The sequence below is a fragment of the Drosophila ananassae genome, chromosome 3L, assembly GCF_017639315.1.
Source record: "Drosophila ananassae strain 14024-0371.13 chromosome 3L, ASM1763931v2, whole genome shotgun sequence".
Classification (NCBI taxonomy): Eukaryota; Metazoa; Arthropoda; class Insecta; order Diptera; family Drosophilidae; genus Drosophila; species Drosophila ananassae.
In genome coordinates this window covers 2,035,629-2,062,058 of record NC_057929.1, presented here as the reverse complement: position 1 = coordinate 2,062,058, position 26,430 = coordinate 2,035,629, and the positions used below count along the sequence as shown (strand labels likewise).

At 41.5% G+C, this 26,430-nt stretch overlaps 1 protein-coding gene and 3 non-coding genes across 12 annotated transcripts; 3 read left to right on the top strand and 1 right to left on the bottom strand.

Annotated features, from left to right (window-relative positions):
- Positions 1–128: 128 nt before the first annotated feature.
- LOC6495457 (protein hu-li tai shao) lies at positions 129–26,314 on the bottom strand. 9 transcript variants are annotated; one of them, XM_014907827.3, is made up of 14 exons: positions 26,209–26,313; positions 25,004–25,197; positions 20,789–20,838; positions 14,482–14,609; positions 13,917–14,400; positions 13,138–13,849; positions 12,961–13,084; positions 12,008–12,118; positions 11,650–11,944; positions 11,505–11,585; positions 11,358–11,429; positions 9,581–9,649; positions 2,227–2,294; positions 129–2,083 (listed from the first exon to the last, which is right to left on the bottom strand). In XM_014907827.3, the coding sequence occupies exons 4-14, from the start codon at positions 14,575–14,577 to the stop codon at positions 1,970–1,972; spliced, it is 2,226 nt and encodes a 741-aa protein (XP_014763313.1). In that variant the 5' UTR covers positions 14,578–14,609; positions 20,789–20,838; positions 25,004–25,197; positions 26,209–26,313; the 3' UTR covers positions 129–1,969. The 9 variants fall into 9 exon arrangements, 8 of the variants coding, with proteins under 8 accessions (XP_014763313.1, XP_001958886.2, XP_014763314.1 ...); XM_001958850.4 differs by having other exon boundaries at positions 129–2,077; XR_006507299.1 differs by lacking the exon at positions 9,581–9,649 and adding an exon at positions 10,107–10,647 and having other exon boundaries at positions 1,998–2,077.
- On the top strand, positions 17,573–17,654 carry Trnas-cga. Its single transcript has one exon. It is a non-coding gene; the product is annotated as a tRNA-Ser (tRNA).
- On the top strand, positions 17,994–18,066 carry Trnav-aac. The gene has a single exon. It is a non-coding gene; the product is annotated as a tRNA-Val (tRNA).
- Trnav-aac lies at positions 18,401–18,473 on the top strand. Its single transcript has one exon. It is a non-coding gene; the product is annotated as a tRNA-Val (tRNA).
- Positions 26,315–26,430: the final 116 nt, after the last annotated feature.

Below are 26,430 nucleotides of genomic sequence, written 5' to 3'. Positions count from 1 at the left end.
AAGAAATGGAGAACAGATGTTCAGGGTTGCCATCCAGCGGAAATTTATGCAAAACAACAGTTAAAACCCGCTAAAGAGATTTAAATTTAAAAAATCATATTTTTTAAATAAAGATATCAATGATTTTGTACAATTTCCAAGTGTTTATTTATTCAGTGTTTTTTCCTTCGTGTGTCGTGTATAATTTTCATAATACCAATTTAAATATATATATATTTATATGCGTTTGACTTACAATCTAAACGAAGTTTAAGAAACAACTTGTCGGCTTTTCGTTTGCTTTTCAAAAGATTTTGTTTTTTATTATTTGCACAGAGATTGAGAATATTGACAAATTTCTAAGGTTAATCTAAGGACAAAATGATACAAACTTTTTGCTTTGATGACGCAAAAAAGTTGTTAGAAATAAGCTTCTGTCGTTGCGCAAATAATCATTTTAATTGTAATTTCTATATAATTATCGTAATTGTTTGACGTATTTTTCAATTTTTTTTTAAGGCTCATCAATGCATGTATTACAGAGATTTGTGTATGTTGGGTGTGGCGGCGTGGTTGGCGGGAAAAGCAGAAACATTTGATTTATGTGATTTTAATGATTGGAATTTTTTAAGTTTAATGGGGGTTATTTGAAATTTAAATGCGATTAAGTTGTGCCTTAAAACTTTACATGCTATGGCAGTCATATATGTTTTCTTGCAGTGTTCGTTATCATTCAAATATGTTAAATGTTATTAGCGATTAAAAATCAAGCACATCTACTTACAAAAGAAATGCTGAAATTTAAATATTGGGGAATATATATTTTTGAAATATTCCATCGTCTTATCTGTGGATGTGTTTCTGCTTTCCTCTCATTAATCGCATAAGTTTATACGTGTTTTGTTTTTATCATAATTTATTGTGTTTTATAAATATATATATGTATATGTATGTATAAACAGTTTTACGTACATAAAAATATATAATTATTTATTTTTTAAAAAAACTAATACAATTTCTGCAAGTATACATATTTTTTATTAAATCGTTTTTATGTGCAAGGTGTGCCTGTTTCTTGTCGGAATTGTAAAAACAAAACAATTTAAAAACACAAAACATACAATCCTGTTCCAGTTCTTCCTCAAAAAATGCATTTTCGAAAGTCAAAATAGAAACAAGATTGTTAAAAAGCAATTTGACAAACACACACACATGCAAAGAATATCAATTTCGTTTTTGTTTTTTATGTCATCGATTTTATTGCATTTATAAAAAATATTGCATTTAAGTATTATTTAATACGTGTACATACGCATGTAGGTACCACGAAAAAAATTGTCCACTGAAGACAAAAGTTTGTTTCTTTTTTTAATATTTTTAAAAGCAAATTTCAAAAGATTTGTTTTTCAGTGTAGCACATAGGTATCTGAGGATATATATCCTTTATGTCTGATCAGTTTGTTGTTTGCTTGATGTTTTTTTTTTTTGTATTTTTTACCATGTAATGTGTTTACGTAGCTTTTTTTTAAGGCTAATACATCTAGAAGAGTTATCTTTTATTTTTTTTTTTTGTGTGTTGGATATTGCGTGTCAATCTGAGAGATACAACTCTCGGCTTTCCATATACAAATTGTTGCGGGGATTGCGTTGCATCGCCATTGTATAAATTAAAAATTAGAATTATATTATAATAGATAGGTAATATTGGGGGGTGAATGCGAATCGGGGGTTTCTCTTCTCTCTCAGTTGCGTCGTCTTCTTAATCGATTCTAGCTGCTCATTTGTTGCTTTGTTGCCTCTCTACATCTTTCATACAATAATCAGGATCAGGAGGTGATCCTTCCATCCATCGTCCTTCCGCTTAAATAATCCTCATCTCTGCTCCGGGCTACAGTTTATATTTGCTTTAATCGTGGTATTCATTGTCGTGTGGTGCCTCCTACTCCTTGTCAGGTTATCTGCTACCCCAAAGGGTAGCTTCTGTCCCGGCTTAAGCCTCGGTCTTCTTCTTTTCCTTCTTCTTTTTCAAAAACGAAGGTGTACGCAGGCCCTTCTTCTTCTTCTTGTCTTTCTTGGGTGATCCGTCCGTGGATACGTCCTGGAACCGTAATAGAAATTTGCAGTGAGAATATCGTTTGCGCTTGGGGTTAGTAATTAGACATAATGGGTGGGTTATCTCCAATGCTTCATGATGATGATCGCCGGTGAAGTGGCATTCAGAGTGGCATTCCCATTGGAGCTACTTACCTCTTTACTGCTCTGGGAGAAGGTGCTCAAGTGGGCCTCCGAGTGGTCACCGTTTTGTACATTTTCACCTGGAGGGAAATGATTGGAAAATATTTCTTATTAATAAATTTTTATTTAATTTATAGATGTAGTTATCTTCCTACAATTTTAACTCAGAGGACGCTCACTTGGGGTGTGTTTATTAAATTTTTTTTTCATCTATCACCTTTCGAGACACGCACAAATTCAAACACAAATTAGAAACTAACTAAAACATGTATATGTATTAAATGGTTTCTGGGTGGTACGATTATGTATTACACAAATGGAATAGTGGGTTAAGGGGCATGCAACATCACCAGGACATGGCAGGGCAGTTAAGATTAGTAAGCAAGCAGACATGCACAGATCACAAAACATAAATGAGAAATGGAAAATTATTACCTGGTTGAATTAACACAAAAATGTCTTACAATTAAAGTGCTTTACAAATAAGGTTTTGCAATTATATAATGAAAAAATTATGCAATGTATTTGAATTATAAAAAAAGTTGAACAAAAATTTTTAGTTTTGACAAAAAAAAAACTCAACAAATTCACAAAAATATTTAAGTTTACAAAGGATTTGTTTCATTAAAGTCTTAGTAGTTTTCTTAATTAGATATTCCATCTTAAATTAGAAAAAAAAATGTAGTTTCTTTAAAAATATTTAACACTAATTATGTAATTAATATCTTTTTATTTTTTTTAGATGAAATAGAATCTTAGAAAAATGTAATTATTATTTTTTTGGAGATTATTTTCAAACAATGAAGTCTATGAGTGAATAAATCCCTCCTTCATCTGGGAGATTCGTGCCCGGCACTCGTGGATGATGGCCTTGTTGTGCAGAGTCCAGGCCTTCACCACGCTGTTCAGCAGACGCTCCAGTTCCTTCTCCAAGCTGCCCAGCAGCATTTTCAGATTCTCCCCCTCCGGCGACATCGGTGGGGACTCCGGCTGCTTCTTCAGCATATCGGCTTCGGGCAGTGCCACGTAGCTGTAGGTGTGGCACAGGGCCGGTGCCGAGTTGCTGCGCTGCACCACCGATGACGTGGATGTGGGCGGCGACGACGAGGGCGTGGCAAGGGGAGCACGTGTCGACGACTGCCCCTCCTCGATCAACTCCGACCTGCGGCGTTGAAAGGCCAGGTTCTGCCCAATATAGTTGATCTCTTCGTCGATGATCCTTTCTAATTTGGCCCGGAACTCCTGCTCGTGACTGGGCACCTCGGTGGTCACGCCCTCGGCATTCCGCAGCGTTACGTTGATCAAGATCTCGATGGTCGACGGTGTGGACGTCATCAGGGTGGGGGAGCTGCTGAGTGTCAGCTTGACATGCTTTCCCGAGGTGTAGGCCTCCGCCTCCTGGGTGGACGACTCGTTGCTGGTGGTGGCCAATCGCTGACGCCTTCCCGAAGAATCACCCATTCCGCTGTCGGCGAAAATCTGCTCCTGCTCGGCCTCCGGACGATCCCTGTTCGTCTGGCCACTGCCATCAGGCAAGTCGTGATTATTGGGCAAGAAAGTGTAGCTCCGGTAGAGACCAGAGTCAGAGGGATCTGCCCGGCTCCTCGAAGAATTCTTCAGGGTCATGGCGCTTAGCATGGACTCCATTTCCTCCAGGGACTCGTCCAAGCTGCGACCACTGCTGGACACTATGCTCAGTTCCCGCTGCTTCAGCTTCCTTTTCGGCGACTTTTGCTCCAGTTGTATGTGCTTCTCGGAGATGAAGGATTGGTTCTGGGACTCCGACTGGGACTGCTCCGATTGGGATTGGAATCGCGGGGGCGGAGGCGTCGTCCCAGCCGACATCACACTGAGCAACTTCCGATTCTCCATACTCAGCGTGGCGAGATTAATGAAGGACACGACCTTCTCCCGCTGCTCGGCAACTGTCCGCCAAATGGACTGGTGGCCCGGATGCAGGGGAATACTGGGCTCCGTCGTCAGTGGGCAGATGAACCCAAAGTGGGAGTTGTTCCTGTACGGCGGTGCCGAGGAGAAGCTCGTCTCAGGTCCCGGGATCGACTCAGATGGCCGTTGGTATCTAATCGGAGTGCTGCTGACCACCCTGCTGCCACTCAGCTCTATTGCCGACGTGGACATGTCCACATTATCCCCCAGAGGCCCGTTGACGGGCGGATAGTTGTGCTTGGTCACCGTATCGACTTTGTGTATGACAAACACCTCCTGTTCCATGGGCCCCTGGCGCGTACAGGCCTCCAGGTAGCACCCAGGGGAATAAAGGAAGGCATACTTCCTAGCCAGATGGAGGAGTTGCACTGAGGAGGAAGTGTGTGTGGTGGTGAGTATGTTTTCTAGACATATTTTCTGGACAAATCCAAACTATCACTCACGGTCTATATAGGGTTGACATAGAAACACTTGACACTGGAGGACCTCTACCTCTGGGATAACAAAGTTACTTAAACTAACTAATTCTAAAACATTATTTTATCCTGAAAGAAAACTCTTGATACTCCTTTCACCAAAATACAGTTTTCGTTAGTAACTAATAATTAATTAAGTAATTAATAAATGTATATAAATAAGTAAAAAATTGTTGAAATAATATATGATTTATGGAAAGTGAAAAATATTCTTTATAAAATATCTCATTCAGAACCAAAAAAAAAGGTATAAAAAGTGAAATTTAAACTTGAATTCATGCCAAGCCTTAAAACTATATGATATTATTTAATTATTTAAAATGTAGTATGAATATTTAATTTTTAAAATTACAAAACAAAAAGGAACCTCAACCCTCTTCAGAGTAGTCTGCTACATCTATCTCCTGGCTATCTGACTCCTGAGCCTCATCATCATCGTCTTCTTCAAAATCTTCCCCCATCATGCCCTCCATTTGGATCCAACCATTCGATTGGACATTCTGGTCATCCTTTCTCTCTTCCATTTCCATTTCCACCCCCACCACCTCCCGCACAAGCAGCTGCTGGCCAACGACGGTGCAAGAGGTCTCCAGGACAACAACATCCCCATCCTCCTGGTTGAAGTAGGAGGGTGGCGAGAAGATCGGCGGCTGGGGGATGGTTTCTGCCCCACCACTCTGGCGATCGGCCGCCTTGGATGTGCTCGGTTGGTTGTCATCCTGCGCCATAGTTGTCTCCGACTTGGTCACCCGGATGACCTGCTCCTCAGCCTTTTCCTCGTCACTACTGACTACATGGGCATAGGTGTGATCGGATCGTATCGGATTGAATTCTCGCGCCTTCGTCAACGAGAAGCTCGAAGGAGCCCTGCCGACATCATCCTCGATGTTCTCTCCTTTGTCAGATGACCCCGCGGACTTTATTTTGGGTTCTGATCCTCCCTCCAGTCGCACTTGCTCATCCTCCAGTTGTCCTTCAGTTTCTGTTGTCATTTCCGAAGCATTCACTTGATATTCATCGGCTTCTGCTTCCTCGGAAACTGCTTGCTCTTCGGAGACTTCTGGCGGGGATGTCGACCTCTCCCCATTCTCCGCCCCCTCACTATAGTCTTCTATTCCCACATAGGCATCGCTATATTCAGACTGCGATGGAATCTGAGACTCCCCGGAGACTAGGTTCGTTATGGTCGATTCGATGTCAGTTTCGGGCACAGAGGTCTCGGTCTCCTCCAATGGCACCTCCTCCTCCGATTTCTGGGAGGAATTCTCGGTATACATACAGCTAAGGGAGCTAGCCTCCCCCAAGTAAGATATTTCCGGATTCTCTTCATTCTCTAGGGACCGAAAAGGCATCACCCCAAGTTCCTCCTCAGTCCCATCGCCGCTTGGCTGCGAACGATCAGTCGTCTCCTCCCTGGTGCTGTTGGCGCTGTAGTACAAGGTGCTATTGGTGGCATTGGCTGCCTGACTATGGTTACCAGGCTCCTCCGACTCTGCTGGCTCTTCTGTCTCCTCCTGCTCCTCATTCAGATCCTTGATGTGAAAGGTGTGGGTGGAGGCTTTGTCGGCATCGGCGTCATCTTGTTCATCACTCGGCACAAAGTAGGTGCTGGAGGACATCGACTTATGAAGGGACAAGCTGGACGAACTGGGTTCAAAGGTATTGGAGGGTTTCTTGTCAAGATTGGCGCCCCTCAAGGGGGGCAGGATAACCAAAGGCTTGCGGCGTTTGGGATATGGCGAGGTGGGACTTCGCCGGACGGAGTACAAAGTCCGAGTGGGACTGACAGTGCTGCACCGCTTTGAGCCGGAGGCGGAGCGAGGTGGCGTGGGCAGGGAAACCCACAGACGGGCGCCACTATCCCGCTGACCGCACTGGAAAGCACACACCGAGGTCGGACTGGAGCGGGCAGCCAGGGAGGGGGTTGAGACGTTGGTCCTCTGCTTCTGAACGGCCCCGGCTCCAACACGCGGTCGACAGGCATTCCGGATATTCTCCTGGATGAAGTTCCGCTTGCGACGCACACTCGGCCGACAGACGAAGGTTGTAGAGGACACGGCACGTTCCAGGAGACCCCGCTCCTCTTCCTCCGGCTCCTGCGTCTGGCTATCCTCTTGATCTCCGCCTGCATCCTCTGCCCAGGACCGTGACATTCTCGGTGAGGGCCGGATGACCAGATGAGTGTGAGCTGTCGAACTGCAAGGAGCGCTAATGTTGTGGGCCGACAACGAGGAGCCACTGGCAGTCGAGGGACTCTCCCCCGGCTGGGCACTGTCCAGCACAGAAGTGGGGGAACTGGTGTAGACATGGGTGCACGTGCGAAAGATCTCTTCGCTGACCAGGTCCTGCAACTTCTTCGGCGTCAGCTTGTTGCGGATGCTGTGGTCTATCTTCCCGAAGATGGGCTCACTCTCGTCCAGCCTATCGCTCTCGATGCGCTGCAGGATCTCTCGTTCCAAAGGAGTAAACAAGTCCTGCTGCTCCTTCAGCTCATTTTCATCTATGTCCTTTTCGTCGGCGATCTCCCTTTCCTTCTCACTTGGTTCCAGATGTTCCTCCACTTCTGGAGCATCTGGAGTCACGGGCTTTTCGTCGTCACGCTTCTCCTCCTCCTCGGGGCTTAGACCACCAGCAACCTCCTCACCCAGCTCCTCTCCATTACTGGTCGTGCTGGTGTTTGCCGGGATATCTTCTTCCTGTACCTCCTCCAATACACAGACCTGATCGGAGACTTCCTGGTCAGTGAGTGGAATGTTCTCCGAGCTATTAGAAGCGTAGAGGTTGCCTATGTCGGCCAGGGCCCTGTCCCTCAAGGAGCTGCTAGATGTCTGGACGTCGAGGGTCTGCATCTTCTTGGTCGTGGCCACCAGCTTCTCCAGATTCTCGCCGGCCAGCGTGAGGCTCTCTTCGAAGTTTTGCAGAATTTTGGGCAGCTCATCGGTGGGCTCGGTCAGGGTCTCATCGTTGGGAGGAGCCACTGCCAGCTGCTCCTCGTCGTCTTCGTCCTCCAACTCCTGGTCATGGCTAAGCCAGTCCTGAGCTCTGAAGGTAAAGGTCCTCTCCTCCCCGTTCCCGTCCATGCAAATCTGTACTGTGTGCTCCAGGTAGTCCATGGTTTGCGCCTCCTCGTGCTGCAGCTCCTCCTTGACAGTGTAGTACTCCACATGGTCCTGCCACAACTCCTCGAACTCGGACTTGCGACGCTGCCGCTCATCCCGAGTCATCAGTTGACGTGGAACAGTCTCCTCGCCAGGACCCATCTGGTCGTCCATCTGATCCGGCTCAAAGTGCTCTGTAATCTCCAGGGTCAGGCGATGCTCAGTCAGTGGCTGGTGGCCAGGGATCATTTGGGAATCCTGCGGTTCCTGCCAACGACCGAAGCTCCAAACTTCGGTAATGTCACCCCTATACGGATGGTAGATTCTCGCCGGAGGAGCACTAGTGGCACTAGCCCCAGCACTGGAGACAGTCGGCTGTTCGGCTTCCAGCCCGAAGATGCTCATCTCACTGGTGACGAGACCAGGGGAGTAGCCCACATTCGTCGACTCCTCCGAGAAGTTGAATCGTTCGATTTGTCGCAGGAAGTTAGTGGTTGAGGCGGAGGACATTCCCCGTGTCTGGGTACTGGCATCTCGCAGTATCCCCGGACGCCGCATCATCTCGCTGAAGTCATCGTCGTCGTCGCCGGCCAGCTCCGGTACCGGAGGCAGCTGCTTGGGATGGTGGGTCGGGGTCATGACATTGCCACTCTCGATGCTGCTGAACTCTTCCTCACAGCTACTAGCCCCACCCACACCTCCGCCAATCCTCTGCAGCTCCGGCTTGAGGCGGAGTAACTGCTCGAAGCAGTACTGGCAGAGGTGTTCATATCGCGGCGAGGCAAATATCTCCTCGTAGCTGATGGCCCGCTGCATGGGACGGTAGCCGTGCCGCTCCCGCTCCGCGGCTGGCAAGTGCTTGTGTTCTGTGCGCGGCAACTGGCGCGGTGAGTTGAAGCCAAAGTGAGACCCAGTGCGGTATGGAGGTGGTGGTTGGATTTGATTCGATTGCTGCAGGGGACGCCGCGATGCTCCCGACGATCCAGTGGCACTGGTGTGCGTGGTGGTGATGGTGCCACTGCTCGAAGTGGCAGCATTCGAGGGCCCTGCCCCGCCCCGATAGCAGCTGGCCAGGTGGACCAGTTGCTCGCAGTGGAGAGCCCGGAGCAGTGCCGAACACACCTGCGGCTGGGAGCACTGGCCCCAGGATGCCGCCGTTGCATACACGTACGAGTACATGGGATCCTGCGGCATATTGGAGGCCTCGCTCAGCGACGGCAACAGATCCCTGCGGCACTTGCTCCTCGCTCGCCCGCCACGATGCTGATTCTCCTTATCCTGTTCATCTATCTGAGATCCATCGGGATTATTATCTCCTATTTCATATCGCAGATCAGGGGATGGAAGAAGGATTCAAAGAAATAATGAGTATTTGTGGGAATATCTACGGGGGAGTCCCGAGCCAGCAGCTTCTGTAGTGCGGCTCTCGAAATAAATACATACAGGAGGGCGATACGTAGTGGAATTAAGTGTCCAAAAGCCTATTATATCTGAAAATTCAGAATCTATATCGTTGTCAGGATGCTACTTCCCAATACTAAGTGGGAATAGCTTTGTATATCTTTCTGAAAATTGATGAAAGTGTTAACCATAAACCCTAGTACCTAGATGACCCAACTTTTGTGAAAATATATAACTAGTTTTTAGTCTTGAGGTGCAACAACAATGGGCCATGGTCTTTGTGGATTATAAAGATGTTATCTAGTATATAGTATATATTTTTGTACACTTTGGGGATTATAATACAACAACCAGGATTAGAGATATATATACATGGGGGGCGTGGCGTTCAGCCTGAGCAAATTGAAGGACGAAATCAGGGGTCATGGGTCGTATTTTGTTTACCTCGGCCAGTTGGCGGCTTGCGATTTGTGGCTGTGTGAGAGCGTTCGCCGTTTATAAAACTAAGAGTGGCTAAAATAGTATCGAGAAATGAAATAATAAAATCATATTCAGCTTTCAGAAGTGCGATAACGCGTAACATACATAAGTTAGTGCCTTAAACTAGGAATACTTAAGTCGAATGTGAGTTTGGATTAGTTTTGAAAAAGCATGCTTTAAAGAGACATAGAACTACATAGTTTAGCTGGCCAGGCTAGGCGGCAACTGAGGAAGCAACCAACAAAAAATAGCTGCAGTTTAAAAAATTAAAAAAAAAAAAAAAGAGTTAAGAGCAGGCTGCTTGGCTAATAGCATTCCGCAAATATATTTATTTGAATGGGGTTTAGTGTGCAGAATGTTTATGTTTTATGTTTTATGTTAGGCTGAACTGTTTCTATAAACTATTTTCATGATTTCTTAATTCTTTTCTTTAATTTTTATTAATTTTTTTAAGTGAAACTACACACTAAACCTTTGGGGCTGCACTCACCTCCAACTCAATAGTGTATTCTTTTTTTAAACTTTTTTATTATTTGATTTTATTTTTTATTTTTTTTAGATGTTAGAGCGCAGCAGCCGCAGTAGTAGTAGTAGTAGTGGTAGTAGAAAAGGTAGTATGTAGTAGTAGTGGAGTAGAAGGAGTAGAATTTTGTGTTCTGTTGAGAGCTTCGGTTGCTTCTTCTTGTTGGTTGCTGGTTTTTGTCTTTTTTTTTTTCGTTTTATTTTACATTTTTTAAATTATTTCATTAAGGACCTACACACACTTCGTTTTAAAATCAATTCTATCTACTCTTTTACTTTTATTTGTGCATTTTTTTGATTTAGATTCCAATTTATTTGGTTTTTTTTCCTATGCGAAATAATAGACAGAAGTTGGGGGAGAATTTTGATTTACAATTTTCCAGATTCGGGAAATAAAATAATTTTTTCAAAAACTGAAACTAAAACTGCAGCTCTTCTACTAAAATCAATGGTTGTCTGGTTGTGCTGTTTGTTGTATTTTGTTGGAAATAATAATCATTTGTTGGTTCCTTTGGAAGTATTTTTGGATAAAGGATAATATTTGATTTTCACAAAAAAAATAGCAATTATCAAAACCTAAGAAAAGTAACAAGTATTGGGGAATGGGGAAAAGAAACTATAATCTAAGAAATTATTTAAGAAATTATATAAGAATTATAAGAAGGAAGTTGTAACAGTATCAAGTGCTATAAGTATCTTTTTATTGACTTCAGTTCGATTTAGAAATGTGTGTAGTTTTTCGGGTCGTATGTGTGTTGTTTGGTTTTTTAAAAATAAATGCGAAATTTTACGGCAAATAAAATAAACGAAAAAAGGAGAAATGGCATAAAAACAATGTTATTAAAAATGTTAGAATCGAATCAATAAATTAAACCAAATAATACTTCTAGAAAATAATATAGATTTATAAAACTACTCAAAAATACTTAATAACTTTTAATTTTAGCATTAATCAAGACCTGTTGGGTTAATAAAAACTAGAAATAGGATAAAAAAACATGACAGAAAGGATAAAACAAAATCATTTAACAAAAAACAATGTCATGGGAATTTTTTTTTGCAATATGACTGGGGAAAAAGGACATACGTAAAGGACATACGTAACTCTAGGACATGGGTATATAAGTGTGTGTAATTTTTGTGTGTGCGTGATAATTTTAAAATAAAATTTAAAAAAAAAATAAAGACATTAGGGAACACTTCTCATAGACGGACTTACCATCGCTCAGCACGACTTCAGCCTGCCTGGGAACTGGCGCTTGTTGTGTTTGGATCTCAATGACTTGGTGTTCTAAAATATTTAATAAAATATAGTATTATTTTTTATCCAATTTATTATTTATTTAATAAATATTAAACTACATACCGGTCTCTGGTTCGCTTTGAGGGTATTTCTTTGCCCCCGCCTGCAGGACAGCTTCCGATTCTGAAAAGTCTGTGTCGGTATCTGGAAATAATAAAAAATTATTTACTAAAAATATATAATAATTAAAAAATAAAATAAAACTTACATTCTCCATGTATAGACTTCTTTTTGCGTTCCACCGTGCGCTTATACTCATTGAGTTCATCGTCCGTCACATTGTCGAATGGATTCTTGGCATACGGAGCCTTGTAGACAGTGGCATTATGCTGGAATCCTCGCTGGATGATGCCCTTGGAGGCAGCACCCATCATCACCACATGATCGCCGGCCTGGGAGACCGTCGCGTCCTTCAGTCGGCTGGCCTCGTCCCATGTGACGCCCTCCAAGATGTGCGACTGTGGTCCAGCGGAGATCTTATCCGCTCGGCGATTGTCCTTGATCTGAAAGGATCTCTCTCTTTAGTGACTGGAGTTTTTTGGGAAATAATTGATTTAAATACTGACTTGTTGCTGGACCCGCTTGAACTCTCTCGTATTAGTTCCGGCAGGCACAAACTGGAGTGGATCTTCTATCCTCACTGGCGTAGAGTGGGTCGGAGAACCCTCAGCCACCCACTTTTGGGTTTAAATTATATTTGTTTTTTGATTTTAATAGAAAAAGAAAGAGAAAGAAATTTGTTTTTAATGTGGTGGTTTTTTTTTAAATATTCTTATTCTTAATAGTTAAGGTTATACAGGAAATAATTAATTAGCATTCCATTTGCAAGCTATTTCTTGAGAGTTACACTGAGACTGACACTTCCATCACTTAGTTTCTAAAGTCGATGATCGAATAAACATAAAAACTTAAAAATAACAAGCGTAAATGATTTTGTGCCTTGAATAAAACAATGAATAAAAAACAATCACGAAGAAATCAACAGAAAATAATTACAAAACATGCAAAGAAATAAGTCATGGAATGAAAAATAATAAACTTTTCAGATGATTAATGAAAATAAATTATATTCAAGATGCATTTCAGGTGGTCGAGTTTAAAATGGCAAATTTCTTTCTCTTTCTTTGCATTATTTATTTTTTCCTAAAAGATGGCACAAAATCATCTATGCTAGAGGCTAAAAAACTAGAGTTTTTCGTTTTTATTTTTCAGTTTAGACATTTATTTGATTAATGCACATTACAGTGTTGATTTGCTTGCTCGCAAAAGCAGATAAAATAATAAATATATAGTTTACTTAATCACTAATACGAATAATTATGCGTTTTAGTAGCAAGATTTAAACTGAAACTGAGGCGCTAACTAAGTGGAAATAAATCTTATGATGGGATATAGCAAGTGGAATGTCTGGAAAGTGCTGGGAGGAGACACTATTACACAACTATTTTCCCTCAATCTCCTTAAGGCTGGTTGTGGTTGTGGTGGTTTGCTTCTTATCTTCAAATGTTATGATCTCTACCTTTGTTATCTTCTTGGGATCCGGAGTACCGGTCTCCAGGACTTCCACCTTTTGGTAAACATTCGGCGAGTTGAGCCATCGGCTGCGGTCACCACCCTTGCGCAGATCTCCCTTCTTCCAGATGCTAAAATACAGACAATTATTACCAATTCCATGACAGTTATGTTAGATTCTTACCCCTGACGGATGAGGTCCTCTTCCTCCAGCAGATAGCCCAGCGAGGAAACAGCTGGCGGCAGTTCCACGTCGTTCTTGGGCTTGGGTGGGTCGGATTTGATCAGAGGATGTCGGTAGATGTAGCCCGTGCGGTAGCCGGCATTGTCCAGCATCCGCATCAGAGCTTCAAAGTCCGCTCCACCCACCCGCCACTTGGGCGGACTGCCGATCTTGGGCACGGCAGCTTCGGTAGCCTCCTTGTCGGCGGCACCACCATCCTCACCGGCTGTGACGGCGGCGAACTTCTTCTCCAGATCCTCTGGCGGCCGGCGCGACTGCTCGTATATGGCCTTGCGCGACTCCTCGGGTATCAGCACCAGGTTGTCAACACCCACCGGCAGCAGCTTCAGCTGCGTCTCACACGCCTGCACAATGTGGCTGGCGGCGAAGAAGGCCTCCTCAATGGTCTCGCCACAGCACAGGGCACCGTGGTTGGCCAAAAGCATGACCTTGGAGTTGGGACCCAGGCTGCGGACCAGACGATTGCGCTCCTCCTCGTCGAACAGGCCGGTGTAGGCGTGCGTGGTGACCTCGCCCAGGACACAGGCGTCCTTGGTCAGTGGCAGAAGACCGGATTTCAGTGATGCGATGGCCACCACGGGACTGGCACCGATGTAAATGGCGCACCGGATGTCGGGACGGGCGGCATGCACCACGGAGTGGAGGACAAAGTCTACAAATCAAGATGAATAGCTGATGAATCAGGATAAATGGGGATTAATCCTTTAAAGAGAACTTACGACTCTTGTTGACGCCAAAGTTGGTGGTGCCCTGCTCGACAATCTGTCCCTGCATGTCCACCTTGTTTAGCGCCGAGGCAGTGATCTCGTGGTAGAGTAGTCCATAGGGATTAACCAGGAAGTACTCCTGATCGACCTTGAGCCGGGCGCTGATCAGTGCCCCCAGGCCCTGGGTCCAGCCATACAGATCGAGGAGACGGAATGTGGCGGCCAGCTTGCACCGTAGTATCTTCTCACCCTTGGCATATCCCATGGACTCCACGCCGCGTATATCATTAATGGGCACCATGCAGCTGCTGCTCTTGAAGACACTGCCCACCCGGGTCACTGGGACACCCACAATGTCCGATAACTGCTGGAGGATGCCGCTGGCACCAGAACCGCCATCGCGGGCCGAATCCACAATCCGTTCCAGTTCCTCGCGGAAGAGTTTGGAGCCCATGATGGCCTCCACCCGCTTACGGCGTTCCATTTCGCGCATATCCTGATGAAAAATAACAAATTTTATGGGGTGAAATGGTGGTGGTGGTTGGGTTTTGGGGTGGTGGTGGTGGTGCAGACTTACCTGTTCAATATCCGCGGGACGGGCTTTGCTGTTGTCATCGTCCTCGCCGGCAGTGGGATCTATGCCATTTTGTGGCGGTTGCTCGACTTCAGTCATGATTTATTTCTTTTGTATTTTAGTTAAAAATGCTGCAAAAAAAAATGGAATAAAAATTTGTTTTTAGAAAAAGTGTTTCTTGAACTTTACGCTCAGCTGGAAAATTTTCGACTGACCTTAAAAAGTGCAGGGCAGCACGAAAAAAGGGGGTGGCTTCAGCCCAAGACACAGAGAGCGCAAGAGCGCACAAGGGAGCATAAGAGAGTCAAAGAGAGTCAAAGAGAGTGAAAGAGAGCGGGAAGAGAGAGCGAATGCAACGCAACCACCCAAGTGCCGATACTCTCTCCGAGAGAGAGAGTAGCACTCAGAGAAGAGAGCGGAAAACTGTGAATGTCAAAAGAAAATGTTTAAGAGGGGAAAATGGGAAAAAGGAAAAGGTGTGGGGTATGGGATGGCCCGCCACATATTTCCACTTTAGTTAATTTCTAATTTTGGCTAAAATAAGCCCCCAAACTCGAGGGGGAAAACGCAGTGGAAATGCACATATATTTTCCTCCAACCCCCAACCCCACGTGCCAAAGAGACAGCAACAGAAACGGAACAGAATCGCTGAAAACTATTTTAAGATCCATTTGGCTTTTTACGAAAAACCCCAAAAATTAATGCCTCGATTTCGATCGAAAGAGCAGCCAGAGATAAATAAAGAAAATAAACAAAAAAATGCGTATTCTTAGGCGTGGTGTTCAGTTCAGTTCAAATACCACGAATATTAACCTTCAATTTGTCGTAAACAATCGAAAATGGCAATCAAAACGATGTCGCGACTGAGATAACAAATCGAATAACAATTTCTTGGCTCAGCCAAAAATGAAACTTAAAACTGAAACCAAAAAAAATTACTATAAACTTGAGTCGCATTTCTACATTAAGATGACACACTCGAAACAGCCATAAACCATAATTAATGTGCATTATGCTGACCCGATTTCTTCCGCACACCCACTACTCTGCCGGCAAGGCAAGCAATTCTTCTGTTCTCTGTCTTTCTTCCCAATTAAAAGCACAAATTTCTACACAAGTATGCCGTTTCGGAAAGGAAATTGCAATGAGAAAATATAGTGGAGTGGGCGGTGGCTTATTTGCTAAATAATAGTGGAAAATCAAAAAGGAAAAGGTATTTTAGGGAAGAGTCGAAGCTTGGAGACACTTTCTTCAAAAATACAAAAGTTATGGCCTTTCCGAGTAGACAGTTATAGGGCAACTATAGGATATAGTCCACCGATCCTTACCATTCCAACTATATAGGTTTATGACAAGATAAGAAGCATATATGGCAAGTTTGGTGGAAATATCTTTAAAACTGAGAGAGTTACTAAGCTTAAAAGCAGTTTCGCGGACAGACGGACAAGCGGACAGGCTTCTAGAGGCTCTGGAAGTGATTCTGATCCAGAATATCTACTTTTTTATGTATAATAAACTTGTAATACCCCCTGGAAAGTGTATAAAAACAAAGTGCATAGCCTTTGTTGCTAATTATGACGTATGGAAAGCAACGCGTGCCGCATAATTTTTTTTTTTTTTTTTTTTTTGCAGTACAGGTAATTGAACTTTGCGGACAAACACCAGTCTGCTCACTTCCAACTATCCCAGCTAGCAGTGCGTGGGTGACGAATGGAAGTATAGCTTTCTGTTGAAATCAAACAGAATAATGCTGAATAAACGCTTTTTAAGTGACTACACCAACAAAAATAAAAATATAAAAGGAGTCCCGGCAGACGAGGCAAGAATGCGTGGGTTGTTTTTTGAATAAAAACTTAACGAGCCAAAGAGTTTTCCAGCGTGGGCTGGAGTTGGGAGTTCCAATTGCGTGGGTTTTTTTAAAGAGAAAAAAATAAATCTTTTTGCTTTCTCACGCATTTTGTGTACAACAGCCCAGTTCTAGAAACCTGCATTTTTTTGTAACTCTTTTGGCCAAAACTGGTTGCCCGGTTTAGACAACAGTGTCAGCAGTGCCTGATTAGAAGCCTTATTCTGAATATTTGATGGTTTATTGAACTTTGGTAATGGCAGAGAACCCTCTGCTAATCTTTTTATTTATAAATTTTTGTATTTTCTATTCCTGTGGCCTTTCAGGGCGGAAGACGACAGAGCGTCGCCTCGGGCAGTTATTGACATTATGCAATTACCTCACACTTGTTTTGGTCCGGACACACCCATGTCTTTCAATGGGTTAAGTGTGCCGGCGGCGCCAAAACCGGCAGGCCTTAAATTTTTTTCACAACAATTTGGTTAGAACAAGGAAGGCAAGGCTATAGATACTAGTTACTAGATACTATGGCAAGTAGTTAGTTCTTAAATAATATTTTATAAATTAGCAACTCAACCAATTGACCTCCTCTTTGTAGCTCTCACACATATGGTATGTATGCTGGCGTTAATTTAATTTCCAAAGCATTCAATTATCGCTCAACGGAAGAAATCTTACGTAATCTTCCACTCCATCGAGCAGAGCAACGACAGCAGCTGTCCCATCGCCTCAAGTGGGAGAGATGTAAGAGGTCATTCAGTATTAATAATGCAACAAGTCACTCAGATATCCAGTCAGTCAGTCAGTCAGTCAGTCAGTGGGGCACAGATCTGATCATTAAACCACAAAAAATGACAAAAAAAAAAAATAAACCAGAACTTGGAGCTTCAAGTGTAAATAATGATAATTCGTAGCTGTCACCCACCGCCTCTAAAAAATAAAATGCAAAGCTGAAAGCCAAGCCTTAAATCTAAATAAAATACTGTTCTATAAGATCGACGCTGTGGATCACTGGGACGACTCGCACGGCGTGAAAATATATACTTTTTTATCTGCGAGACACGGTCAGAGGCAACTGGCAATGTCTGCCAGCCCCACAGTAGAGTGTCTCGCCCGCCAACCTCCACTCCACCAGGCCATGCCACGATTTTCCCGAACACCGCACTAAGAACGAACAAGAGGGTTGCTGGACGGGTCTGCCCTGAGCTCTAGCTGCCTTATTGCACATCCGACCGGCTTCTCACACAAGCAGTCGTGGCCGAGTGGTTAAGGCGTCTGACTCGAAATCAGATTCCCTCTGGGAGCGTAGGTTCGAATCCTACCGGCTGCGAAAGGTTCAATTTTTTTTTTATCCAAATTTATTTTGTTTTTATTTTATTTAACTTTTTCTCTATTTTATTATACTTTTAAATATTAACACAAGAAACTATTAAAATTAATATTTAGCTGGCACTTCTTTCTAAGCAGGACATTTTTGTGAGGGAACTACTGGTTTGTTTACTTGGTTCTTGCTGCTTTTTAAAATAGCTGTGCTTAAATAAATTCATTATATATTTTAGTTCCTGTTTAAATAGAATAATTAATAACTTGTTTTCTAAAAATAGTTTTTTTCTGTCTATTAAAGTGTCACCCGAAGACTGTTTGGCTTTAGGCTCGGCTCCCCTCAACTGTTTCCGTGGTGTAGCGGTTATCACATCTGCCTAACACGCAGAAGGCCCCCGGTTCGATCCCGGGCGGAAACATGTCGTATAATTTTTTTTACTTTTTAATTATATTTTATTTACACTTTATTTTCATTTCAATTTAGTAATTTGCTTAGTAATTTATTTTTAAAAATGGTTAAAATAAATTGATGAAAAGGAAAGTAACGAAATTTACTATACAAAGGAAATTCAGATGGCATGTTGGATGGAAATTATAATATTAGTTAAATAATCACCTAATGTTTGTTTTAGAAGTAATATTACTATTTTTATTAGTTATTATTTAATTATTTATTTTCTTTCCCTTATGCTTTGCCTTCCTTTTCGGTCTAGTGAACAATCTACTGAGCATTTGGCTGCCCTGCTTCCAGCTGTTTCCGTGGTGTAGCGGTTATCACATCTGCCTAACACGCAGAAGGCCCCCGGTTCGATCCCGGGCGGAAACAGGTCGAAATAACTTTTTTATTTTTATTTTATTTAACTTGAACAAAATTTTAATTTCTATTTTATTTATTTTACTTTACTTTTGAATTGTATTTAACACTGGAAATCTATAAATTCTCTACCTAAACTATATATACTTGTTTATTTTGGAATCTTATCTCTCCCTTTGTTTTAAGCCTCTTCTGTCGTGTGTTGGCTCTCTTTGTTTTTGGGCCTCTTCTGTCGTGTGTGGAATGTCTTAATAAGGTAGCCCAGTACCTGTACCACCGTCGCGTCTAGCCGTGAGGCTTTTCTGTCTGCCACTACTACCTACCTTGCCTCGCTGCTGCTAATTTTGTTTGTTTTGCTAACAAGCTGCCAGAGTGTCTGGTTTTTGCTTCTCTTCTGGACCCGCTGCTGCGGCTGCTACCGAAAGTCGCGTGTGAGTCGCGTGGCTTGAATTACAAAATCTGCTCATAAATCTCATCCAAAAGCGGGCCAGCCAGACGGCAGTTGGCGCCAACGCCCATTGTGTTTGAGAAAAAGAAAAAAATACCACCAAGTGCAGAAAAAGTAAAGTGACAACAACAAGTGGTCTTTTGAACGAAAGGAAAATGATTTGCGACTCAAAATAAACAATCGCTTTTGTGCTTTTTGTCTGCGATGATGGTCTGGTGGTCTACCCTTGATGTAATCCCTTGTAGAGATACATCTTTTGGTGTCTTTGACTCACTTGGCTAGAGGCCAGAGATTCGAATAAAAAATAGGTTTGTAAAATTGCCAAATAAACTTGAAATCTGCACAGATATTAGAGGTTGAATGACGTCTTTTCGTGAATAATTCATAAATTTTATAGAATATCTTTAATTAGAAGACATTAAAACAAGAAATAAAGTAATTCTACCACTGGAGGAAATAACATAATCATATTTGTGGAGCATGACATCATCCAGGACATTGTCGCACCCAGGACACCCCCTCCTCCTATCAGGAAATAAAACTTCATCCCTTGCTACAAATGACGTCACTTCCTGTCATTAACTCAAAACACAAACAGAACCACCACCCACTCCAAGGATATTTTTACGAGAGTCGCGTGGAAACATTTCTCCGGCCGGCATACTCTGTTCGGTGGCGCCACCATTCTGTCCTTTTATGGCGCCACCGGCCGCCCAAATAATAGCCTGGCATGGCAACACACGAATGGTAATGAAAATGCCGGCAACGAAAATCCAATAAAAAATGTTTGGGCGTGTCACAGGGCACTTGTACCTTCCAGGATCAGTCAGGCAGTCAGGCAGGGTGGGTGTTTGGGTGTCAGGTTGAACCCTGGTGACCCCGACTCGCGTGCCAAAGAATACTTCAAGTTGCAGGATAATCGATGGAAAACCCAAACAGTCACATGTCCCTAGCGACAAGTAACTTGATCTTGATACAAAGTGCCTTTTAATTGGACAGCAGTTCCGGTTTGGATGTTAATTATTGAAGGGTTATTGAAAGGGTTGTGATAGACTCTCTTCGTGGTTCAATGACCCATTTATGAAAGTGCTAGATGAACTCGATCTCTGTAGAGAGTCTCTGTTGTTTATGGCTCCCCACTTTATTGCCAGCAATGTTTGTTGAAATCCAGTCTACCATGCCACATGCCCGAGGGCTAAATCACAATTTATGAACTCATATACAGAGAGAGATATATAACATCACTATATATACTCTCTAGACTCAACGCTTAAGTGGCTTTTAATTTAATTTCAACTGAAGCGTAGACTGAAAACGAGGTTTTTGCGAAAAAATAAATAAAAAAAAAAATGAAAAGAAAACAAAGGTCATGCTTAATTGAATTAGAGGTGAAGTTATGCGTGGCATGTAACAGAGACACCAAAAGATATAGATTTAACAAAAAAAAGTGAGAGCTACTTAGCATATCTATTACATGACACCTAACTAGGTGTCTTTTAGTCTCTAAAACAGATGATATCATCTCTTGATTATTATGAAATTATGAATAAAATAGTTAAAAAAAAAAAAACAGTCTCCGGTTGAGTGCCTGCCTTATGGTCATGGCCTCGATTAGTTCTCAATTAGTTTGGCAAACAAAACCCGGAATCGATCAACTATTTCGTAAGCTGGAAAGTTCAAAGTTGAAAAGGTGTGGCCAGCAAACAAGTGCCCATAAGATCCACCCCTCATTGCAAAAATCAAATGCAAATATTTAAACATCGCCGGCAGATAATAAAAGTAAATAAAAAAAACTTCAATATTTATATCTTTTTCGCCACGCCTTGTTGTTTGTTTTGTTTGCTTGCCACTTGATGGATGGCAGCGATCCGCAACTCACCTTAAAATTGTATTTTCTGCGTGATTATAATACTTTATTGTATAAAGTGCCTGTAAAAAAAAAAGAAAAATATGAAAAATTTCATAATTAAAAATAAAAAGAGTTCAATAAACGGTTATTTGATTATTTTCATTTAAAGAGTAAATATTAAAAAAATAAATAAAATTCATTGGGAGAGAGTTTCCTGAAAGAGAAGAGGAATATTTTTAAAAAATTTCCCTTTTCAAAGCCAATACATTTCCCAACACAGAGAGAGAGAGCGAGAGAGGGCGAGCGAAAGAGAGATGCCGTCTGGCGTCTCAGTTCGATGATGTCACGCGAATATTTTTAGTTAGCGGGCTTTTCAAGTATTCCGTACTATTAGTTATTATTATACGAAGCTATACTACATCAAATAATTGCATTTTTAATTCAAAAACTAAGACTGCAAGCTCAAACATGCTCTGACATGCTTATCACGCACAATTTCCCTTCAAAATTACCCCATAAACTCGCTCTAAATGTTTCTGCAATTTGAATTGCAATTTCCTGCACTTCTGGTGTTGATTTTAGGGCCGACTTGCCACAAAATGATTATGTAACATGCCTCCTCTTCTTCTTCTTTTTCTTTTTTTTTATTATTTAAAAAAACAATTGGAATTATGAATTCATTTATGCAGCTACTCGCGAGCTCCATTGTTATATGATGACCAGACCAGACCAGACCCGAGACCATAATGATGATGATGTTTTTTATAGAGCCTCTTGCCTCTTGCCTTATTGCTGCACTTTGTTCGGTAATGCCACAAGTTGCTCGAAAAACCAGATTTTTTTGCCAGCAAAGTGGGTTAACAGTCCATTAGAGAGAAAAAAGAAGATCTGACTCTCCTAATAGCAACCAAATAGCCACCACTTGTCACTTTTTGCAAATTACTTTTAATTCTAAAGCTTTTGAATTAATTACTAATTGCTTTAATTTGCAAGGAAGGCAATTTGGGGGCAAGTATCAGAGTATCAGAGACTAGTTGCCGCTTCCCACGCCCTCTACAACGAAATTAGCCTAAATTCCATCTGAAATTTTAAAATCAGACCGTAATTACGGGCTTTCAATCACTTTCCGAAGACAAGAAGAGCGAGAAGAGAAGAGAGAGATGGAGAGCAAGATTTCAATTGAAGTTCAAGCGCAGCGAAGAAAGAAAGGTGTAAGAAGAAGGAGCTGCAAGAAAGGCAGCGACACAGTGTCCACATTCTTCCCCGACTCGGCTGCCTTAACCTTTTTTTTTTTGTATAATTATCCACATTCTACGGGTTGGAACTCAGATCTCGGATCTCAGATGTTGGCATTTAAGAGATACATCATAATAACAAAGCTTAAGATGCATTTTGGGAAGGGTTTCTTTGAGAAAAAAGTGGTAATGGATTATTAGAATGGTTTTTTAAGGGTTTTTTGAGCTATAGACTATTATAATACTATCTTATAGATACAGATACTACTATTCCTACGATCTACTAGATACTACCACTACTACTATCTTCTAGATACTACTACTAATAGTAATAATGTCTACTGGATACTTTTATTATTACTATTCTACTATCTTATAGATACAGATACTACTACTACTTCTATGTACCAGATACTTCTACTAATATCTAAAAGATACTTCTTTTACTATAGTAGATATAACTACTAGATACTAATACTATTACTAAACTACTATCTTATAGATACAGACACTACTATCTACTACTACTATTATCTACTAGATACTACTACTATTATCTACCAGATATCTATAATATCTAGTACTATCTACTAGATTTTACTACTATCTTATAGATATAGATACATCATCTTCTAAATACTCTTTAAAAACAATTATTATTTAAATTTTTTAACCAAGAAACCTAATTCTAAACAATTTTTATTAAAAACCTCTCAAAAAACAGCCTAAAATCCACAAAAGCTTCTCTTCCTTCTTCGAAGACTTTTTTGAAGACTCCTCTTTTGCTGTCTCTCTCTGTCTTCTATCTTATTTTCTTTCAAGATTTATGTTGTGTTGCAACATCATGTTGTTGTTGTTGTTATTGTTATTGTTGCTTGGATGGATGCTGCTTCTGCAACTGTACATTTGTTATTGCTTGTCTCTCGCCTGCCCTGTCTCCTTCTCCATCTCGCTCCCCCCTTTCGTCTTCTGTCTCTGTTTCTGGTTTATTGTTCTTGTTGTTGCTGCTGCTGTTTTATTGATGAGTTTGTTGTTGTTGTTGCAGCCAGCCCAGCAGCAGCAACATCTCTTTTTTGTTTCTTTTTCTTTTTTTTATTTACTTTTTTTTAATCTCGCTTGTGTGTCCCTGTTTTGAAGCTTGGCACGTACGCCTCTTTTTATTTATTCCCATATTCCCGCCACGCTTTGGGGCAAGTCTGAGTTTACTTTATTTTTTTTTCTGTCTCTTAGACAAATTTGTTTTTGGTTGCATGGCTGGCAGGGTTGCCAGACTGCCCAACTGCCAGATAAGCTCCATTAATCAAAAAGAAACGTCACAATTATGCAGCTTAATTCCCAAAATCAATTAATCACCGGTGCACGGCAAAAGTGACGTCAGTGGGAAATTAGATAAGAGGCAGCTGAGGTGCAACCCCACGCTTCAGTAAACAATTTCCAATCAAAAAATCATTGTCAGAAAGAGAAAGAGAGAGACACGCCTGGAAAGTCATTTCTTTTACTTGAAGTGCATTACTTATCATTGGATTCCCATTTCTCCTCTTTCTACACACTATTTTTTTCATCTATTTTTTTTTTGTTATTGTTTATGTGTCATCGTTCGTTGAGCCACAAATTCGAATTTCCGACTCATTTCCATGCAAACATTTCCAGGCTAGCGGTGCTGCCCCAACAATTGTTTACAGTTAACTATGCACTTCCTGCGACTGGATGAAGAGAGGTGAGAATTACTAACTACAGTCTATCTCACTCTTTTTTTTTGTCACTTTTTTTTTATGGATTACGGAAGGAGGCAATAAACAATTGAAAATCAACCTTTCCAATAACTATACTATACTATACTATATCTATTAGATACAGATGCAGCCCAAAAAAAAAAAATATCAATTGAAAACATGAACAAACGCGTCAGCTCTAATTTGCGAATGAGCGCGGGAAGAGTGATAAGGGGCGGGGAGAGGATGGAGGAGCCAACATAAGCAATGGAATAAAAGGTATACGTGTGTTTGTGAGCAAATTCGAATTAGCAACAAAAGCCAGCAAACAAAAAAGAGCAAATTTTCATTTTTTTTTTTTCTTTTTATATAAGCAATGAGTATATGTGTGTGTGAGATGACGTCATGTGGCATACAAAAGGTGGGTAAAGTTTATCAGGCGATTGAAAGAAAAAATAATGGAATTTTTGATTAAGTTATAAATAAAAAAAATAATAATAAAAAATAATAAAAAATAGTGGAAAAAATCCTTTAACCTTCGAACGCTGTTATTACAAGTACATACTTGTATCGGAGACGGAAATCTAACAAGAATCGTAACAAGAGAGACCCTTCTGATAAGATTGCATAGACAGTACAGGTGGACCTCTCTAAAGTGAACCTAAAAGAGAGAGAAACCCATGTCTAACAAAAAAAAAACTGCACTGACAAATCGCATAAACAAGTTTCCAATATTTACAAATCTGTTTATCACTTGTTGCTGCCGCTTTTCGCTATTTACTTGGCTTGGGGACTAGTGGGGGAAAAAGTGGGTCACAACAGCACACCGAGATGCAATTTATTAGCGACAGAGTGCATTTAGAGACAAATGATGAAGAACCGGAAAGTCTTATAGACTGTAGAAAGTCATAGAATTATATAGAGCCGTGAGAAAGATACATGATTCATTTCCATTTTGGAAAATAAAAAAAGGAAAAGCACACGCACCCACCCAAAAAAAAAAAAAAAAAGAGAGTGGAGGGACCGGACTGATTGAAAGAAAGAGAGTACTAGTAGTAGTAGAAGAAGAAGAAGAACATCAAGCTCAAAGCATAACAACAAAATAGACACACTCTCGCACACACACATGGACACTTGGTGCTTGACCAAACCCAAAAAACAAAAACAACACTTATTAGAGAAGCACAAAAGATGGCGTCACCGCTCATCATAACACTACAAATTATAGGACAGCCCGGCGGTATTTTAAACTTTTAATTAAGTAATTTTTTGGAAATATTATTTAGAGGAAGACTCACCGGTATGATTATCCTTGCTCCTTGAGCTTATATCTCTGTCACAAATACAACAACAACGGTGGCACTCACTTATTCGTTAGAGGGGGAACGCACGCGTTTTCTATATATATTTCCTCGCTCTCGCACTTTGCTTTTTTCGGCTGCTATTTCATATATTCGTACAACACACACACACCTATGTATGCCACAGAAGACTACAAATCAGAAATGGGGGGAAAGGGAGAAAATTTAATAAATTTAACTTTTTATTGGCTTGAATTTAAAAATTGCATAAATTTTGGATCTTCCTGAATTCAAAACAAGGCACTGCACCTCACTGATCGAAATAACGGTAAAATGCTCTCTCTCTCTTTCTTAACGGTTAATATATATCTTAAAGTTTAAAGATGGCGCCGCTCGTAGGCACTATTTCATTGCACCGCACTATTGCAATTAACTGTAAATATTTGTATTAAAATTGCCTACGAACTTTGGGGGAAAATAAATACGAATCGTCCGACGAACAGCGCACTTTGACAACTCGACGAGGAAAGCCCGAAAGAGCCCGATGAGACCAGAAGGCGGGCGGGCAGTGTTAGGCAACGTCAAGTGGGTGCAGCTACTTTGGGGAAATTATTAAAACTAACAACAAATCCGCGGTTTCTTTCGAATTTATTTATCTTTTTCAATAAGCTATTACTAATCGTATTTTATAGGTTAATTTTTCTTTTTATTTCTGACTATTGGAATATCTGTGAGAGAGAGGGAGAGTGATCCACCATCCTGCAACGCCCAAATATACGCCGCGTACGTGTGTGTGTGTGTGAGAGAGAGGAGAGCGTGAGTTGGGAAGAACGAATATTTGGAGCAAAGCGGATGGAAAAAAATAGCGGTGCAAGTCCTGTCTGCCGCTCTGACCACAAATACGCTTCTTTGGCAGCCCGCTTGGCACTTTTAGGTATTCATCGCACAAAAACTATGTCAATTAAGCCGCACACGTCGATTATGTCATATTATTTATACAAATACAGGGTCGCAACATGTACACATTTCGTGTGTATGTGTATAGACGGCGTCCCGTCACCGGCAATGCCGTGAAAAAATCGATGCGTCCTCTTTCACAGAGTCCTCTCGGGTTATTTTTTTAAAGAATTTTTTCGAATTTAACAGTCACTTATTTGGGTGCCAATTGACTCGGCCGAGGATTGGACAAAACCGTTGCTTACAATTAGTAAATGCTGAATTACACGAAAATTCGCTGCGCGTGATGTGCGGTTCGGATGGTCGAAAATATTACAGTGTTGCCATATTCCGATAAAGATTTACCAAAGCCAAAATACCAAATGTACAAAATATACCAACTGGGCAGCTTTATTGTACAAGATTTTACTTTTATTAAATTTATAAAGTTATATCTGTTTATTTTAGTATGGATTATAGTTTTCCTC